The 21276-nt window shown below is 36.2% G+C and overlaps 1 protein-coding gene across 5 annotated transcripts in view; it reads right to left on the bottom strand.

The window, feature by feature from the left end:
- The window catches only part of Ca-alpha1T (Ca[2+]-channel protein alpha[[1]] subunit T), an 86758-nt gene extending 66379 nt beyond the window's left edge, over window positions 1-20379 (bottom strand). For 3 of the 5 annotated variants that reach the window (XR_015535285.1, XR_015535286.1, XM_087349393.1), the window contains exons 1-4: window positions 19193-20379; window positions 15695-15828; window positions 13975-14072; window positions 657-828 (exon numbers count right to left, since the gene is read on the bottom strand). Coding sequence is in view for 3 of the 5 variants with exons in the window: in XM_087349393.1 (XP_087205519.1) it covers window positions 657-828; window positions 13975-14072; window positions 15695-15828; window positions 19193-19288 (500 nt within the window). In the remaining 2 variants the exon portion in view is untranslated. The remainder of the gene's footprint in view (window positions 1-656; window positions 829-13974; window positions 14073-15694; window positions 15829-19192) is intronic. The other 2 variants (XM_087349396.1, XM_087349394.1) reach the window with 2 other exon arrangements.
- Between the last annotated feature and the right edge of the window lie 897 nt (window positions 20380-21276).

Raw genomic sequence — 21276 nt, 5'->3', positions numbered from 1 at the left:
ACTGTACGTAAAATTAATAAAAAAAAAATAATTAGAAACCCGAGAACAATTCAGAAGAGAAATTATAAATAAGTTTTTTTTTCTGTGCATATGTACTATATTTATAATATAATGACGTGCTAAAATATAGTTACAAGAGTTGAAAATATAAGTTATTTGTTAACAGATCTATTTATGAATAAAAGTTCAACTTTAAGAACAAGAAGGATATAAATAAGATAAATTTTGGAAAAAATAAGGTATATACAGTTACAACAAATAAATACAACATATAATAATGATAATAATAATCAAAGCTCAATGTATAGCATTCGAAAGATATCAAAACACAACAAACAGAAAGCCCTTACATATAGGCTGGGCAGTAACGTAAAACAATAAATTGAACATTATTTGAGAAAGTAATTAGAAAATCGGTTAAATCTCATGCAACACAGAGCATAATAATCTGTAGGAAAAAAAATAACGTAAGAGAAGTAACACTTGATTTTTATAGCGATATATGTTATTATAAATTTGTGGATATCGAATATTTTTGTACAAACCTTTCCCTTATCTGCATGTCTCTTGTTTCACGCTGATGAAACTGTTGCGTTACGAGCTGAGCAAGGCATACAACACAGAAACGTAAAATTTTACGAAGAAAAAAGACTCACCTGGGGTAACTGATATTGGGCAACTGCTTGAGATAACAGCGCTGTCTGAGAATTCCTTCCCAGAGTTGAACGCCGACAATTCCGAAGATGAAGAACACGAAAAAGCAAAGCAGTAACACGTTCCCTAGCATCGGGAGTGTATCTAGTAACAGCATCACTAATATCCTCATACCTGAAACATAAGAAAATGTCTTTCATAATTCAGAAAATAATCGTCTTTCAACGTAATTACAATTTGCGTCATATTCACAAGCAGGTGTCTTTTTAAGTTTCTACTGAATTTAAAAATTATTTTCTGATAAAGCAATGGGAATAATATTAGGAATTATTTATTTATTATTTATTTAGTGTTCTGTCTGACGACAGGTCCATATGAACAGGATCCTTCCATCCTTTTCTCGGACTGGGACCTGTTCATATACGTTCTTGGCAGATGATGCAGAAGTGGTTTGCCATTGCCTTCTTCTGTGTGTGAATGGAGTAATTGTTCTGATGCCACGGAGGAAAACTCCGTGTTGCCTAGACCACGGCCTTGCCCAACACAAGTTATAAATTCGGGCACCGCCGGAAATCACTGGAGATAAATTAAGAAAAGGATGGACAAAAATATGGAAATTGGAGCTTCGTAATTTTTTACCTTAACATCAACTGGGTGATGTGATGGGCTGGACACAAAGCACACATGACAGAAATGATAAACGCGTACCACAAAATATTTTTTTTGTCAGAATGAAAGGAATCACGTTATAGATTCTTGCACAGATAAAAAGATTTTATTACAAGTTGGGAAATGTATACATGGCGTAACAATTCCGACTGTCACAGACATTTTATTTTGCGATCTTTACGAATACCGCCCATAACGTTGTCTGGGGGTCCATGACCTTTGCGAAGGAGGGGTGTCTGGCTGGATGATGTCTTCGCAACTGCGGATTCCCAATCCCAAGATAAAAATGGCAAACAAGTTACCCATCTAATTATGGTAATCAAAGTCACTCATCCTGAGATAAACTCACAAGTTATTTGTGTTCTTATGTGACGCCACTAAGACTATTCTTTGAAATGAATATCAAAATGGACTGACGATTTTTAGTAAAACATTCCAACATCGTTCTAAATCAAAATTGGAGCATTCTTCCTTGCATCCTTAAGCTGTATTATGCTCACGGAAAGACAGAAGGACAAAGCTATTTTAATTCGTTCTCGAACACCTGAGCGACAATGTCGTTTCCTCCAGGGGGACTCTACACCATGGGGTTAAAGCATTACTCAGTGTTTCAGGCAGTGAACGAATTATGAAGTTTCTCAATAATCATCATATCACTACAAATTCATAAATGTTTTTTATAATAATTTTAAGAGTTCGAAACACGAAATTTCCGACTAGGAGTGAACATTAACGTAATATGGTAAAGACGAATGCAAATCTACTTTTTCATTGTATTGCCCGAAAACGGAATATGCGTACTGTGAGATAAAGATAAGGATACGGAGACAGAATAAGAAGAAGATACGGGATTATTGAATTGAACAGAGCGGAGAATGGAGTACGCGCTGACAGAGTAGAGCTCACGTGACAGACAGCACTGCATTGTACGTGTGTGCTCTCTGATCTCCGAATGTTCCAATACAGAAAATTAAGTCTACTATACAATAAAACGAAAATCCACCCAAAATACCCTTCTTCGTACAATTCAGTCTGGATATAAATGCGAAAGAATATAAAGGAGTACTAAATATAATTACATTATTAAAAAATAACGCTTGTAAAATATCTTTCAGTAGATTTTCTTATAGAAGGATCTGACGTAAAATATTTCTTATCCATTAACTAACGTTCTTATGTCAGAACAAATATATAACAGCCTATATTATACGTAAGTCAAAAGTAAAGTTTGTCCCACTACACGCCATGTAGGCGCTTGGGGTGAGAGGAGGTAGAGCTCCTCTCTTCCTTGACCTCGGCACTAGATGGGGGTGAGTGGTCAGCATCACGCCCCGGCCGGCTTTACCCCCGGGAAAGGACCACGGTGCCCATTGTAGAGGAGGCTGGGTGGGCCCCAGAGCCGGTCTGGACGCAGAGTCTAGAGGAAAAAAAAATCCTCTGCCCCCGTCGGGGATCGAACCCCGGTCGTCCAGCCCGTAGCTAGTCACTATACTGACTGAGCTATCCCGGCTCATCTATATTATATGTACCTGTTTAATTTTAACAATTTGTTTAATTACGCTGTAATACATTTCTTATCGTTTATTTAGGCTATTTGTTTAGACAATTATGACCAAATTTTAATACGATCCCCTTAATATAAGAGCAGGACCATGGACATGTTAATTATGTATACAATATAAGCTCTTGATAAAGGGTAACAACTTATAAATCAATGTTACTCTAAGACACACAGAGGAGTCGATGCACACAATCAAAGATTTTTAATCCCATTAATAACAAGGAGTACAATTTTGGGAGGATAACAAAGCAGGTCGAGCCTCTGTCGGCAGATTTAAACAGGTCTAATCTAACCTACAATAAAAGTTAATAATATTTAAACTGTTGAGAGATTTATATCATCGATTAAAGTGAAAGTTAACGACGGACTTACGCAAAGAATTTTGCTACGCCACTGAATAAATAGCATTCTCTTTGCCAAGTTCATTCTGAGGAATGAAATTGAGCCAAGAAACGCAAAACCATCTGTGATTGATGGCGCTGGTTTCAAGAGAGTTTCGGCGTTGCGTGGCTGACGAATGACGCAATCAATTTCGAAGTTTCTGTGTATCCTATGAACCCTGACTCAAATTCCCTTTCCTTGCTTTGAGTCTGTATAATTCTTTATACAGCTCTTATAAAGGTATAACCTCAAAATCCGTATGAGTTTTCTGTGGTGCTCGCTCAGATGGATTACACTTCTAAACCCTTGTTCTGTGCTGCACCAATCCTGTGTATTTTGGAATGAGATGGCATGAAAAGAGGCTAGCGGATGTAATTATTACTACCTCTTCTCGCAATGTAATGACGACAATTATGTAAAAATATAACAGACAAAGGAATATCTATCATTAGAGTAGCTAATAACAGATAAAATGATATTTAATTTTAGTAAATGCTATCTTCTGTGAATTTATTAAATATCAATATTTGGCGCAGAGTACAAATTGTGCAGTTCAGAACTCCTACTTACGTAATTTTCTACACCATCCTTAATTTAAACTTTAACTTAAAATATAAAGCATTTTTTAACAACTTTTACTTCACAAAACAAACCTTAGTGTTAAAATATCACATCATTAACTTTACTGGCATCCGTTACATTTTCACATTTAAAATATTAAATATCAGAAATAACTTTACAACAAATTTCGCTTCAAATTAAAACTTAAAAACCCGAAATCGGTTTTCATAAATTAAGTATCGATATTTATTCTGTGCGAGATATATCGACTACGAATTCACGACTCGGTTTCAGGAACCCCTTTTGTAGAAACTGTGTACGCTGAGTGGAGTATTAATACGGATTAAGATAGGAAAAACTTTGCATTGTCCAGTGTAGTCGCATATGAATGCGTATTCAAGTTATCTACCGCATTCCATCATGCATATTATTAGCCAAGTTTGTTTCACTATTTATAATCCTACACATTAACTAATCCGTTGCTCTCCCTTTTATTGAGAGTGCAGGGGAGAGAACGGAAATCACAGTTGGCAGTTGGAATTTTGTGCACCGGAGGAAAACAGAAATTCTACAGTGGCAGAAGACGACTGTGTGTTTGAGAGAGGTAAAAGTGGGAGTGAGAGGATTTGAGAGCTGGTGGTAAGTAAAACCTAAGTCCCACTACTGAACTTCACTATTCTCCAACTTTTTACATTTCGCTTGTCACTAAGACTGGAATGGTAAGGGTGGAGTTCGCATCTTTGTCTAAAAGACTTCGCGTATTTTTATCTCTTTCTTTTATTCTTAGAATATCCAATCCACGAGAGTCTGCATCCACGCACCAATGACCCAATGCACATCGGAAACTGCAAATCTAAGAACGAAAACGCTACTTCCCCGTAAGTTTGCTTTAACGCAATTAATACAGACCAAACTCGGCTAATAAATAATCTTCCACAAAGAGATAACAGGACAGTCACAGCAATTTTATGTCCAGCACTAATATTTTTTGGAGATAGTAATTAAATGTTGTATTCAATGTAACTAATTAACTCTTCAAAGCTGGATGGTAACTATATGTACCAGCTGTTTAACAAACAGTTACCAACTGATATTTATAATGGTGAACTGTTGTGTTTCCTTTACGGTACGGGCTGAATTCCTAAATATTATTCAGATTAGTTTTGGTTTTAAAGGTTAAATTATTAAACTACATACAGTAGACTCTTTCTTTAGAAATTGAAAGCAGGAATTTAAAAAAAAAAGACCCCTATAGAGAACCGGTTGAATGTAATCCACACATTCACGCTACGTGTCTTAAGACCTTACGAACTCGTCTCTCCATATACTCACACGAAAATGTATATATTACGAGGCGCATCCACAAAGTAAGTTTCCCACTCGTCCCACAGCTAGCAAACCTTATATTGCGCGAAGCGACTGTGCGTACGTGATAGAGCAATGACGTAGCATGGCGCATGCACTAACGGCACTTCCCGCGTTCTCACAGTAGCATCGTTGCAGCTGTTGAAGATGGAGGTTCTTATTCCAGCTCCCGCCGACTGTGAACTGCGGTCAGTGATAACGCTAGGCCGCACACGGCTCGACGGACAGCAAGTCTCCTGCAGGAGTTCAGCTGGGAGGTGTTTAATCATTCACCCTACAGCCCGGACCTCGCTCCCAGTGATTTCCATCTTTTCCTACACCTCAAGAAATTCCTGTCCGGTCAGCGTCAGCGTTTTGAGAATGACAGAGAGGCGGAGATGGTTGTCACACAGTGGTTCCAATCCCAGGCGGCAGACTTCTACGACACAGATATTCAAAAGTTGGTCCCACGGAATGACAAATGTCTCAATTCCGGTGGCGAATATGTTGAAAAATAGCTGGACACTTGCTGTATCTGTTGCAATAAATATTTCCATGAAATTGTGTTTTGTTTCTGTAAACGGCCCCAGGGAAACTTACTTTGTGGACGAGCCTCGTATCATCTTAAAAGAAGCAGATATGAGGGTGTGGACTTGATCAATCTAGCTCAGGTTAATGCCCAGTGGCGGGAAATTATAAACACGGATTAACTCAGAGTTATCAGTTTTCTTATTTTAATATTATCCTATCATCTACGATTAGGTACATTTTATCTAAAAATATGCATTTCGAGCGCACTTTTTCCTTCACGCTTTCGAACCAAATTTTCGTACGTATTTCTCATTTCCCCATACGTTCTACGTCACCCGCATCCATTTAAAAATTAGTTTATTACCGACAAGAGAACACAAAGCATCTCCATAACAAAGACCAATCCGTTGACGTCGTTTAAGGAAATAATCGCAGTTTGCACTGAGAAACAAACGAAACAAATATATACCCGACTTCGTGAGTAAAATATAGTGTTACAGACTGCTAAAGTACATGGCACATGAGTTACAAATTAGCTTTAAAAGCTTTAGCGGACAAACAGTCTGTTACGAGAGTAATTCTCTGCCATATATCACGCAGGGTAGAGATGACAGGCCGATATACAACAGATGGAACGAGAGACACAATCAAACAGGTAGCCACAATGTCGATGAAACCGAAGACGGGTAGCCACCGAGTTGTAAAGACGGATGAGGAATGACATACGATCAAACAACAAGACATGGTAGGAAGTCAACCAGGACGTGGTTGATTAAAAACACACAAGTAGCCGAATTTCATTCGATAAGCTAAGGATGTCTAAATTTCAGTTTTGGCTCTGTTAATATATATATATATATATATATATATATATATATATATATATCTATATATGGAAGAAATAAAAACATCCTCTAAAGTTTAGAGGAGATTACTGCCTCTATCACCACCCTGATGAAGGCAGTACGCTCATCCGAAATGTCTCTCAGTATCTACCAGAATACTCGGTGTAATATCCCAGAAAAGAAAAAAACAATTGTCGTATTCGAAGCTCGTCGAAACATTATTTAAGAATTTTGTCCGTACCGCAAAGGAAACACAATACTTCACCATTACAAAGATCAAGTTATTAGCGCTGTTTAAGGACATAATCTCTGTTTACACTGAGAATTATACTAAAGCCATAAATGTAAAACGAAGAGTTATTGATTGGTACATATAATTACCACTGGGTTTTCAAGGGTTAATTTAAATTCATCGTGGCAAATACTGATTCTCAAGATTCTCTTGCAGCATCAAGAGAAATACTTACATCGTTCTTGTCCGAAAGTGTTTTGTATGTAGGTCATGTGGAGGGGGTTTATAAAAGGCGTTTCAAAGGTGTGATCGAAAGGGGAGCAGCTGTTCTGACTAAAATTCTAGTCCAAATTTAACCCCAATATTTCTGAAACATAAAACTGAAGTATCCTTTCAAGAAGACTTTTGTGGGGATTGAGGTTAGAAGATTCAGGCGTTCATGAAGTCTTCGCTTGATGGAGTTGTCTGGTCAGTTAAATGTATCGCGCGTTTTACAACCGGAGAAGAAGTCTTTGATATAAATCAGATAAAATGATAGATGGGCCTCAGAATCAGTGCAGAAAAATTCCTGCCCATACCGGGTACTAAACCCCTGGCTGCCCGGCCCATAGCCAGTCACTTCACCGGGTTACCTGCGTAGGTTTAAGGTGTTAAGAATGTAATTTTGAGGAAGACACGAAATATGTCGAATACTAGCTACTTCATCGAAAACTTGTAACTGTTAAAAAAGCATTTCCTTTGATGAGGGTTAAGGTTCTCAAGGCGGAGAAGATGTCCAAGTTGGTCTTCTGGGTTGCAACGTCTTGTGAACTTGTAGCTAGATATCGGCCCTGAAGATGGATACAACATGTTTAGCCGAAACGTTGATAAATGCTTACGAACACACACGGTTTTACAACACAAAAAACCAATATCGACATAAATTATTTTATTGTCCTATTGGGACTTTTGCTGTTAATAACTTAGTTAAGCAAACAAAATATTCATCAGACATTTTCGTAGTTCTTTAAGGTTGAGGAAAATACTGCAATGAAGTTTCCATAGACGTCCTCTAACTGTAACGATGGAATTAAACATATTTATGAGGTACGTGTAGCTTGCCCCTTCGCCCAACCCCCAAGCTGTAGGACCACCCCTTGTCGGCTATTCGCTTGTACTACTTCAACGTTTTCTCAACTACCCTCCATATCCGGAGGCCTTTTCGACTATTTGCAACATCAGTTCAAGGGATTACCATTATTTAGTACCATCTGTTAATAGAATTACAATTTTGTAAGAACATTAAAACCACAGGGCATTAGGAAGTTCTAATCTCTGACAGCAACGTAATTTAAACAACGTACACCAAAAGAGCTTTATAGTCAACATTAAAATGCATCATTAGAATTATAACGTGTCTACATAGAGCACTAACCTTAAATAAGTACTTTAAATTAACAATTCAGTCCTTTGTACATGCTTAATATCGCTAGATTCTGGCACATACTACCTAATGGTGTTATTGTCCAGTCGTGTTTCATGTAATAAATTATATGCAGTGAAGAAAATTTTATGGCTTCATTCTCGGTCTGCAGCTTCAAGCATTCAGTGCGTGACGAACCAAAATTTCTTCACACCTTGAACACGCAATTTCTTGAGTCTTTCTGCATACTGAATTAATTAATTAATTAATTTGCAAGGCTCATAACAAAGGATTTCGCGACAATGAACGCAAACAACCACACTACATTTATTTCGCAAGTTTAATATTCTCGTACTATTCAAAAAACGGTAAGCAGAACAAAGACTGACGTTGTCCTCAGCTACCACGGACATATCGAGAGAAGTTTAAAAAAAATAAAATAAAAAAAAAACTTAAGAATCAACGGCTCAACAAATTTGAAACAAATTTCTACAAGTCGAGTAGAACACTACAAAATTTGTGTACAAAAAAAGACGTTCGCTTGATTCGTTACAGAGAATATTATTTTCATTTTGATCCAAACAAACCGCGATCACAAATTTCACCGATCTAAGTACGCCTAATCTCATTTCATTACGCACTTTTCTTCAGTTACCTCTTATTTTCCGATCCATATGTTCTTCTTACAACAGCAAAAAATTACAGAGGTATATTTCGTGAATTAAATTTCGATTTATTACTGTCGTTCGATTATTTGTACATTTCTGTCAAATTTTTCCACTGATTTATTAACTATGTTTATTCAGTATATATTTATTTATTATTTCAGTCTATACACAAAATTATTATTAAAAATGTTGTTTGTTAAAATTAAAATTTAGCGCTTTTCATCGTTATTACGATGTTACAATTTCAGCGCTTATTATTTTACGACATGTTTCGATGCTATTGCATCATCCTCAGGTTTTTATTGTTATTTTCATCTTTAAAATATATTCCTATAATTTTACAAATATATATTTTCTACGACAATCTCCAAACTCATTTTCATATTAATAATTAATAATTCGAATGTTAATTAATTGTTTCACAGAATAATGAACAACTGACCAAAAATATGCAAAACACTACGAAGATCGAAAGGAATACCTACAAAAAGAAATCTACAAAAACAAATAAAACAATAAATGGTTGCATTAATAAATATATATTAGTTTTAAAGATGAAAATGATAGTGAAGACCTGAGGATGATACAATGGCATCGAAACATGTCGTAAAATAATAAGCGCTGAAATGTAACATCGTAATAACGATGAAAAGCGCTAAATTTTAATTTTAACAAACAACATTTTAATAATAAGTTTCTGTATAGACTGAAATAATAAATAAATATATACTGAATTTCAACACAGACATGACGCATCTAAACTACAAACTATGTTTATATTGATTCCGTCTTAAACTCTGACACTGAGACATGGACACACACCTACTTTCTTCAGCGTTGATTTCTCCACCAGCCTCTTTATTAATATCTGATAGGCTTAAATTTCAGTGAATGTTTTCGTATTTATGTATCAGTTCATCGTAAACTGCGACACTGCTTTTAATAAAATCAGACAAATAATATTTATAATGCGTTAGGTAAAACGTTTCCCAAAGGCACAAACGTTACATATACCGAGTTCTGCGGTTGCTTTAGGAAAACTGAGTTTTGGATTAGTTTGGACAGGGATGTTCTAAAAAGATTCTAACACTGACAGCTCTACATTTGTGTTTCCACATTTTTAATTTCAGATGTATTAAGCTGCTTTCATTCAAGTTTTCCTCTGAGTTATTTTTAAAATGAATGCAGCGACTGGTTAAAACATAATCTTTCTTTGTTATTTCCCTTTTATCATGGAATAACATGGCGTATAAAGTAGATGAAACGGATTTGGAAGTGCATTAAATTATTCATCCTTAATCCTTCTAACTCTTCGTGTTTCCATTCTGCCCAGCAACTTTGTAAGATCGATTTAAATTTGAGTTAATGTGGGTCTCGTTCCAATGTACAAAGTCAGTGAAAGACCGACAACTTCTTAATTTAATTTGTCTTCTTGCTGTGGTCCCCAAAATATTCTAACTTCAAGAAAATGTTCGAAGGATTTTAGAAAAAAGTTGTCTCCAGTTTCTATCAAACATGCGTTCAAAATTTAACAGTTTAATATTTTACCGACTTCAATATATAAAATTAAACTACTGGGATACGCGCTCTGATACAGGATAATTCCAAAATACCTACGTTTCTTTTTCGAAGAATCAAACCAATACGAACTGCGTACACCACCCGAAACAAACTCGAAATGAAGGCCACATTTAATTATGAACGAAAATTAAAACGTCATCATCTTTTCAAATACACTGAATACGTTTACGTCAACACGAATTTCTTACAAACTACTCTACGATTTACAAGTTAACTTGTAAGTACATAAATACAATAATTCTTTTTCATAATCTTATTTTGTTTACCGATAAGTTCTTACTTCCTTATTCGCAAGAATTTTTATCATTAAAAGTCGTACATAAACGGAAACACGTACGAATTTTATATTCTTTCAGTAAATAAACTATAAATAATCAAATAAATGGTAAGGCAAATGAAAGAGAATTACAAATTTCTCGTACATATGAACTGCTCAATGATACGTCGAGCTCAAGAAGAAACGAGGCCATAAAACCTGAAATGTTTCCTACCCTGCAAAAATCACGTTTCTTTCCCTCTCCAGACGTATTACTAAGACGGTTCTGATTGCACGTCAGTATATTGTTATAAATGACGCGAGAGAAATTTAACTCGGCTCTGCAGGGGATACACATGTACGGGGGTTCAAGGTCTTGTCGCTGGGAAAGGAGACACGGTCATCCATTTTCTTAGCGGCCAGTTTTTGTCAAGTGGTTCTGATATATCGAGGTCAATTGAGGCAGATGTCAAGTCGGCGTGTGCAAACTGTGTTGCCCGTTCAAAGGTTCCTGTCCACGTGACGGGTCAAGGAATGCTCGCTCTGGTCGGACATCGATTTAGTATCGATCCCTTCCTTCCTTAGCTTTCTTCTTATAATCCCTGGAAACTATAAGCTACACTCCGATAATTCCGGTCACAAACTTCGGAACATTTACGCTTTTAAACGTAATTACTCAACGCTGGCGGCTTAAACTCCACAAATAATGACCCCTTGGAAAGAAAGAAAGAAAGAAAGAAAGAAAGAAAGAAAGAAAGAAAGAAAAGAGAGAGAGAGAGAGCCGAGAATAAAAATACAAAATAGAACTTCACGTTTTCACTGCGGTGAATCTGAAAATGGCTGTCTTCTGGGTTGTAACATCGTTTAGTCTGGTAGACGTTTACCAACGCTTCAGAGGTCCTTGCTGACTCCACTATCTCAAAAATGCAAATGTTTTCCTCACTCATTTTCTTGGAGAACTTAGAATTCCTCAAGTAGTGGGGTTTAAAAATAGTGTTTTTCTTTAAATTACGCATAAATCCCTGGGCGGGGTATAAACCCATCGTAAGGTATCTCCCTACACAAGATAACGCGGCACTCGAACTTACGATAACAGTGTTGAAGTGACCAAGACTCACTCACCACTACTTTACTGCGATCTCTCAAAATGTATTTTATACAAAGAAAATTCAAAACGACAGAAATTTTTATTTTCCTCTCTACTAGTAGTAGGGCTACATGATAAATTAGAGCGGCCTCGAACATAATTTTACATCTTATGAAACAAAAGAACTGTCAGATATTAATATCGCAGTGAGAAATCAATATTCTAATTCGCCTATATTACATACATTTTATAAGAAATGAATTTTAAAAAATGGAAGCAAGTCAACCCATTTACTAGGGTGAATAAACATATTCCTTAATTAATTTACTGGGACAGCTTTTCCCCCAATCCACCGCTGCTCCAAATCCACTCACGTGACATCTGGGGGCTGGACAAAGCGTCCGTCAGCGGCCACAGTGCCACGGAAATATTGTCTCACCCCCATAGGCTTAGTTCCACCCATGCATCTGAATAAAACGACGGAACTGTCTTGACGACAGCGTCGAATCTAAGGCGAAATTTTCGGAAAAGAGAAACATTCATTCCACATAAGATAATCCTCAGTGTCTTAAGATTATACGATCCAAGCGGACAAGAATAATAAGAAAATCCTCACTCCTTCATCGAGCAAAATAGATTGTTTGCCCAGATCAACTCCCCATAAAGGTTTCCGTAAGTTTTCTCGTCTTCTCTTGACATTTCGCTTCTTATATATCTCCTTTCTTTATCTCTCTTCGTCTTTTCTTATTTTCCCCACAAGTGAATTTAGCGACTGTCGTCAGAGAAAAGAAAAATACAAGTTCATGCGTTTCTCCGCGTGTCCAATCCGTAGGACTCGACTCGATTCTGTGTCTCTGTCGAATATGATTTGTGCACTTGGACGATGAAATTTAATAACAAAATAAAATAAAAATCGACAATTAGCGACAACAAACTACTTGCCCTAGAATGAATATTCAGTGAGATTTTTACCAGTACTTTAAAGCAACACCACGAAGAAAAGTCCTCCTTGAGACGATGGCAACTGCTCAGCTGGATATTATCCGCCTCTTACAAGACTCCGATCCCCTGTTACATTATTTACCACAGCCCTGGATCGTTCAATTTCGTCTTGAAGCCCCACTGTTTGAGCTGTTTGTCAGAAACTGATTGATAACACGACAGAATATCTGGAATTTGTAACAAGAAAGCAAGGAAACGGATCCCAGCGACTTACTAGCCACTCAAATATGTGGAATGGGCCGTGTCCGACTTCGTCCTACCCTACAAAAAAGTAAATCTCAAAAGAAATTTTTGGGCAGAGTCAACAAAATAAACACAGCACGCTGAGCTGTCACATGTAAAAAAAATGGAACTCATAAGTTCATATAATACGTCTAAGTGAAGCTGACCATTTTATAATTTCTATATTATTTATTTTTTATTTAGTGTTCTGTCTGACGACAGGTCCATATGAACAGGATCCTTCCATCCTTTTCTCGGACTGGGACCTGTTCATATACGTTCTTGGCAGATGATCCAGAAGTGGTTTGCCATTGCCTTCTTCTGTGTGTGAATGAAGTAATTGTTGGGATGCCACGGAGAAACCGGGGAAGCCCCCGGAGGAAAACTCCGTGTTGCCTAGACCACGGCCTTGCCCAACACAAGTTATAAATTCGGGCACCCCCGGGAATCGAACCCGAGACCCCAGGATTACAAGGCCAGCGTTCTAACCGCTAGACCACCTCATCTTATTATTATTTAGTGTTCTGTCTGACGACAGGTCCATATGAACAGGATCCTTCCATCCTCTTCTCGGACTGGGACCTGTTCATATACGTTCTTGGCAGATGATCCAGAAGTGGTTTGCCATTGCCTTCTTCTGTGTGTGAATGGAGTAATTGTTGGGATGCCACGGAGGAAAACTCCGTGTTGCCTAGACCACGGCCTTGCCCAACACAAGGGTAAAAATAAAATATAGAAATACAAAATATCCTACTAGTGGAGATTTTCATGACGTACTATTCGTGGTCACTGACCAGACAGCCCTTTGAAACAAGCATATGGAGATCGCATAGAATTTAGCATCTAAATTGACTAAATTCTTTAGAGAACCTCGATTAAAAATTAATTGGGTCATACCTAGCGGTGCAGGTACATTTATTTCCCTTTTACTATTAAATATCCACTGTGTTCTACCACAAGGTAAACAAAGAAACTTACTTGGTATTCTGTTTATCGCTCGCAAGGGTCGAAGCACGCGAATTGTTCTTATTGCTGATAGATTCATATTTTCCACGTTCAGACAATACTCCAAGGCACTGAAACACACAAATATCGTATACGGACACCTCCATGTTGTATAAATCCATTAATAAAGCTTGTATGAGTGAGTATTTAGGACTTCCCTTCAACCTAATACCTAGAACTTAATAAGTTTCCTGTTCATTAAACGCCAAGCATTACTTGACTCAAGTCCCGCTCTTATAACTGGAGGTGTAGAGTATTCAAGAATATTAGAAAGGCGTAGTCACTCTTTGACTTGGAGAGACTGCCCTAAAATGACATACTATAATTATAAAGACATTTACCTTTGAATGTATAAGATAGTGTAATTGCGTCATATTGTGAATATTATAAATAGTATTAAAAATATATTAAAATTGGCCGTCAATCACAATATAAGATAATTAAAAGATTAAAATATCATTTTACGTTCCTTATCGAGTACTCGATTTACATGTGGAACATTTACGACATGTTTCGGCTATCAATAGTGCCATCATCAGGTGTTATGTTATAAACTTTTTAACAGAATTACTGAATTTTACTGATTTTTTAATGATTTATAGTTTTCATTTTTCTTATCATTTTCTCGTCCTTCATATTGTATCTTCATCCGTTGTTGTGTCACATGTCGTAAATGTTCCTCATGTAAATCGAGTACTCGATAAGGAACGAGAAATGATATTTTAATCTTTTAATTATCTTATATTGTGATTGACGGCCAATTTTAATATATTTTTAATACTATTTAAATAAATCACAATATGACGCACCTACAATATCTTGTGAATATTATATCAATTATTTATTTTAATCCGTCTGATCACAATATTTAAAATTTCTTATAATTAAGATAATAAAATATCATTGATGTTCCATATCGATTGATCGATTTACATTTCGGAACATTTACACAACATGTTTCGGTTTTTATAAAACCATCATCAGGTGTAAAATATATCTAAGAACTTAAAACTCAATTATGATTTCTGTAGTTTTTTGGTGATGTTTCATTACGTTTGTTTTTACATTTTTGGGCGAAGGTGTTGTTTTTTCTTAAATGTTATTAGATGTACATATCGGCCAAAGATAACCTATTCGAAGACACTAGTAGTTCTGGATATATCGGGACACTCACTCCTACATCTTTGGCCGATATTTACATCTAATAACATTTAAGAAAAACAACACCTTCGCCCAAAAATGTAAAAACAAACGTAATGAAACATCACCAAAAAACTACAGAAATCATAATTGAGTTTTAAGTTCTTAGATATATTTTACACCTGATGATGGTTTTATAAAAACCGAAACATGTTGTGTAAATGTTCCGAAATGTAAATCGATCAATCGATAAGGAACATGAATGATATTTTATATCTTAATTATAAGAAATTTTAAATATTGTGATCAGACGGATTAAAATAAATAATTGCTTTGAATGTACGACTGCATGCCTTTCGTAGTACTTGAAGTATGAAGACATTTTAATTACTTATGCATCTAATCTTCCCATGGGCATTAAAAATATCAAAATGCGTACATTTTTCTATTTTTGGAAGTCCATGAGGAAATGACTGTGCCAATGAACATATGGTCCTGACATCTGGTAAATGTTGTAATAAATGTGAGATTTCTGATTGTGACAGAAACTTACCCCGCAATGACAATGAAGAAGTCTAGTCTGTTCCAGGAGTCTGCAAGGTAAGTTCCCTTGCCGTACACCCCCATCGCGACCATCTTGATTGACATCTCCAACGCAAAGAATGCGAAGATGAAGTCGTCGAAGATCTGGGGAAAAAAAGAGCAACTTACGGTGTTTGGTGTTGACTGTACGATGCATTTGGGTTCAACAAGGTATGTAAAGTGACATTTTGTGAAAATAAAAATAACTTTTGGTGATGCCTTTCTACTGGTTTGTGACGCCGTCCAGACTAGCAGGTAGACGTTTAAGAGAAAAAAATACTGTCTGTCTACTCCATCTTTTTAGCCATGAAGATGGAGACAAGTTGTTTATTCGAAACGTCGGTATTTACCTACGAGTCTACGCGGCGTCACAAACCAGAAGAACATCGCCGTCTTTAACACCGTGAGAACCTCAAATCCCAGAAAAAAAATTGTTGCCCAAGAACATAGGTCGATTGACATGTATAAAATATATTAATATAAAAGCAGTCGAAATAATAAGACGCAGGGATGCTAACTCGTCCACAATTTTCTTTTTCTTTTAAATATAAAGTTATAAATAATACATGTCCACTTCAAACCTTGTAGTACTTTGTAATATAAATTTACATCAGACGAATAAAATGCTTGAAATTAGCCAATGATAAATATATTTCCCACCTGTTTCAATAATAAATAAAACTTAATTTTGTATTTTGAGATTCGTGGGATTTCCAGTACAAGAAGGATAATTTCCTTAAACAGCATTCCCGGTTTATCTGTGGAGAAGTGTTTTCTTTGCGGTACGGACTGAATTATTAAATATCTAGAAGAATTTCAGCTTTTAAAGGCTGATTATTACAATGACATAGCTGTAAGCTCAGGATTCTGTGTTAAAGAATACGAAATTAAACATGTGACATTAATTCATAACCGTGTCTGCGAAATAAAACATAGGAAAGTGGAATTAAGTTTGAATTTTTCGTGTTCAAACACAGCCATTAAATATTCGCTACCTTCAAATAAACTACTGCACAACAAGAGTGGGACATGTTGAAAAATAGGATTTCCAGGAACTACGGATTTTAAATACGAATTTTTTTAATTTTAATTAAATTAAAACAAAATACCACCAACATAAAACCGCAGGAAGTTTGAAATTGCGGGTTTCAGTTTTAACTTGCTTTAAAACTAAACCATTCGTTTAATCAGTCTGTAGCCACACAAATGTTCGGCGTTATTAGTGAAACACTTGCATAGCGAATCAATTTTAATGTAAATATACATCAGCACTCATTACTCTGTGGAAAAATCTCATTAAACTCGAAACATATTTTCGATAATGGTTTTCAATCTATTGCTTGAAAGTAAGACAGACATTAAGTGTCGACCGGACTAATCTGGCTCAAAGGCGTTCTTCAGAACAATTTCATGAACTTTCGCTTTCCACAGAAAGCGGGGAATTTCTTGATCAGGTGGGGTTATTCAAGGCGTTTGGACAGGAGATAGAATAAGACAGAATAAGGTATATAAGTATAGTAATCGCAAAATACCATTTTCTTTTAAACATAAATATTTTCGAAGTGTAGAAATTTGGACCGATATAGTTCCACAAAATATGTTATAAATACTTTTTCTCTATGACTCACTCCCAGTGTACCTAAAGTTCATGGAAATACAATTTAAATGTAAGTTGTGCTGAATAATAATGTAATTTTCATCCCAAAACTGGATGGAATCATCTCAATTTTAATCAAATATGTCAGTACGGAAACCAATTCGACACAGATTGAATTTCATGATTCGAGACGGATCGACATACGATGTGGTTTATTTGCAGGCGAAACAGCTGTGTGGTCAATTTGATTTGGATTATTTCAATAACTGGCTGAAGAGTGAACAAATGAAAAAGGGTGGGGCACATGGGTTATTTAACACGCAAGCCAGAAATGAGAAATGCGTATAAAATTTTAATCGGAAAACCTGAATGTAAAAAGGACTACTACTGAGAGGAGAGAATAATAATATTGAAAGATTATATTAAAAATACGCTGTCTGATTGTATATTAGATTCATGTGGTTCAGTTGTTTACTTGTGGACTTTTCCCTTGGTCCGTGAAGTGTCTTCGTAGTAGCCTTACCATGAAGTAGGATTTGAGGTTTTCACGGCTGTCAGTACGAAGACGACTGTATTCTGGGTTAGAGCGCCGTGAAGTCTGATTACTCATCGCCCTGGTGATGAAGATATCAAGAACCTCTGAAACGTCGGTAAAATTCTACCAGACGACAAAGGGCTACAACCCAGAAGACAGTCATATACGGATCTGTATTAAAGTACGTAAAGCTTGATTCGGCTCGCTAACAAAAATTTGTTTACCCCCGTTATAATGTGTATTTATGTGAATTCGTGGTGGCGTTATTACACGTGTTTGGTGCAGCTTTAAATACTCGGTCGTAAATCTGCGTATCGCGTATACAGAGCGCAGGTATGAATACTCCAAGCAGTCTGCACATTCTTTCGGTAAGACGAGGCGTTATCTAGCAGCTCCTGAAGCTAGGAATAGAACGGCTTCCTGAACTGGATTCAACCGGTCTGCAAGATTTTTAAGAATCGTCAAACTTTCATTCCAAATTGAACACTTTTTTTTGCAAGTACGCAGCTGATCACCTGGTAAGAGAGAGAGAGAGAGAGAGAGGGGCTTTGAAGAACATTTTCCTTCAGCATTGCGTACTCCAGAATAATAAAATGTGTTCTGTTAAACATTACTGTTAGGTTATGAGAACGTAAAATTTAGTCTGATTTAAAACACTACGTACGAATCACAAAATTTGTCACAATTCTTCAACACTTCTAATACCAGAACGTTCCATCCATCTCCAAACTGAGCTGACAGAAATGATTCCTCTCACAGCGATCGCCCCATTCTACAGTCGGGGCAAATACGTACGTTAACTTGCGAGCAGTAGAAAAACAAACTCGTATACTACGTAAATCAAAGACGTTACCGACACAGGAATTGATACAGAGAGCTTCAAAGCGATGTCGCTGGGAAATAATATTTACAGCGTTGGCAATATAAGCTGCTTAAATGCGTATCCTTCGAAACATTTTATCATCTTGTCTTTTACTTGAACGAACAGAGTAGTCTTAACTACGATGCATAATGCCAAATCATGCGTGCTACAAAACCACCAAAGGGAAATTGTGAACAACAGAATTGAATATAATAATTGTAGAGTATATAAATGGTTAAAACTTTTGCAAAAAAATATCGGAAAACCGAATTCCTAAGCTGCTCTATGTATGTAATCGGGAGGGTAGAATATTCCAGGGGCGTTCGATAAAAAAATATGAATTTTTTTTAATCCTTTTAATCGGGACACGTTAAGAACTGCGGAGATAACGTGACGACAAAGAAATTACATATAAAATAATCGTTATTAATAAAATGACAGCGGTCCAGTTAGACGGCGTGTGATGTAGACTCACCTGTAACAACTTGCATCTGTTCGAGTCGCAGCCATTATCGTCCAGGCACGGCCGATACATGCCGAGGGTAACGCAGTTCAGCAAGATAACCAGCATGCTGATTCGCTCAAACCACGTGATGTTTGAGTTAAGGAAAAAGAAAATGACACACACATTTCCACAACAATTTAAACACTGCTGTAAAAATTTTACAAGTTAAATGTTAAATACAAAACCATTATTTCGAAAATATGATACACTGAGGTAGGCGTATCAAACTCCACGCCTAATAAGGACCCCTGAAAAAGAGGAGACCGTTCGGGGGGCGGTAAATATTCACGTCGTTAAAATACGTTTCCATCACTAATTTCTTTTTCCGGGCCGATACATTTGGCTAGTAACTAACGTTCTACCTAAATGTATGCCCCTTGAAAAGCTTACAGTAGTTCAGCTATTGAGGAAACAATCTGTCTGGCATCGAACTCAGACTCCATATAATCGTGTCAGAACAGCAGTCCGCTAAAGGATTGGATCTTGGACCAGATGAGGTTCTCACGACGATAAAGATGCTGTTCTGGGTTGTGACGTCATGTAGACTCTCAAGTAGACGCCAACGTTTCGTAGAAACACACTGTCATCATATTCAGGGTTGAAGTGGCGGTGGTGGGAAGTGCATACTTTATACACGACAGAGGAAGGAGAAAGTAGGAGAAATTGGCCAGTCAGTTTCGAGGAAAGAGGGGACTGCTCTCGCTGTACCTCATATAAAACACGCGCCTCCATCAGTACAAATTCACAGTTTACATCTTACACTCGTATTAGGCCCGGGGCCAACAGATGAGATACAAACCAAATGCACAATATTTTGACATACCTGATGAAAATCAGGTCTGTTATTATGGGATGTCTGCGTTGAACATTGTAACTGACGTTGTACGTACTTAACAGGCTGTCGAGTTCATTTTGTTGTAGTTGAATTTAAAATAATGTTTCCACAATGCATCTCCTATCACACATGTCCGAACAAATTCCATGCTTCATAGTGTTTGTTATTCATAAATGTCATTGTTCTAGTTGGGGCACAGTTGTTCCAAACAACACAACTGAATTAACAGATAACGCGCTTAACTCCAATGCTAGTCGGAAACCCTACATAATGAAGACTCACAAGTAGATAAGAAAAGATCATATCAGGAAATGTGGAAATGTTATTTTAAAAAAATGAATAAAACTTAATTTTTTTAAAAATTAAACCAGGTAAAAATTACAGGACACTTTTTCATTAGATTATTTAAATTACTGAAGAATATAAATATATATATATATATTAAATCTTGTCCGTCTAATCACAATAAATTCTTATTAAATATTAAAATATTACAATATTTATCGTTTTGAAGCTTTATATAATTATATACACCTGAGGATGGTTCTTTTAGGAACTGAAACATGTCGTGAAACATGAAAAATGATGGTCTAATGTAAATAGAATATTTCGATAAAGAACATCATTTAATATTTTAAATATTTTAAATGTTAATTATTGTAATATTTTAATATTTAATAAGAATTTATTGTGATTAGACGGACAAGATTTAATATATACTTATTATATCACAATATGGCGCAACTTTACCATCTTATGAATATAAATATAATTAAAAGGTATTTAATACTTTAAAGCCAAATGGTAAATATATATGTAACCTTTTTTCTCACATAGAGTATTTATTACTTCCATATGATTCTTGAAAAAAATCGTGATTATTTCCTCAACCAGAATTACGTATCTGATCTTTGTAATGGTGACCCGTTGTGTTTTCTTTGCGGTACGGACTGAATTATTAAATAGTTTTTAGACGACCATTTTACTAATTTATATCAATAGTGCCTATCCCTACTCCCCCAACTTTCTCTTCTCTCTCTCTCTTTTTATATTTTACATTAAAGAGTAAATTTGTATATTTTTAGAAAATGCATCTGTGTTTTATTGGGTTAATAAAGTTCCGGGGCAAGTATCCTGATAAATCCGGCATAAAACTGCAAATTAACTACAATAGTCCCGTCTTGATGGCCGCATATCCCCGATTTAAGCACATCCGGAA

The sequence above is a fragment of the Zootermopsis nevadensis genome, unplaced genomic scaffold (assembly GCF_977971745.1).
Source record: "Zootermopsis nevadensis isolate Lab colony 2312 unplaced genomic scaffold, Znev_1.0 Znev_ptg000016l, whole genome shotgun sequence".
In the NCBI taxonomy this organism is placed as follows: domain Eukaryota; kingdom Metazoa; phylum Arthropoda; class Insecta; order Blattodea; family Termopsidae; genus Zootermopsis; species Zootermopsis nevadensis.
This window is presented reverse-complemented; position numbering and strand designations above follow the sequence as displayed.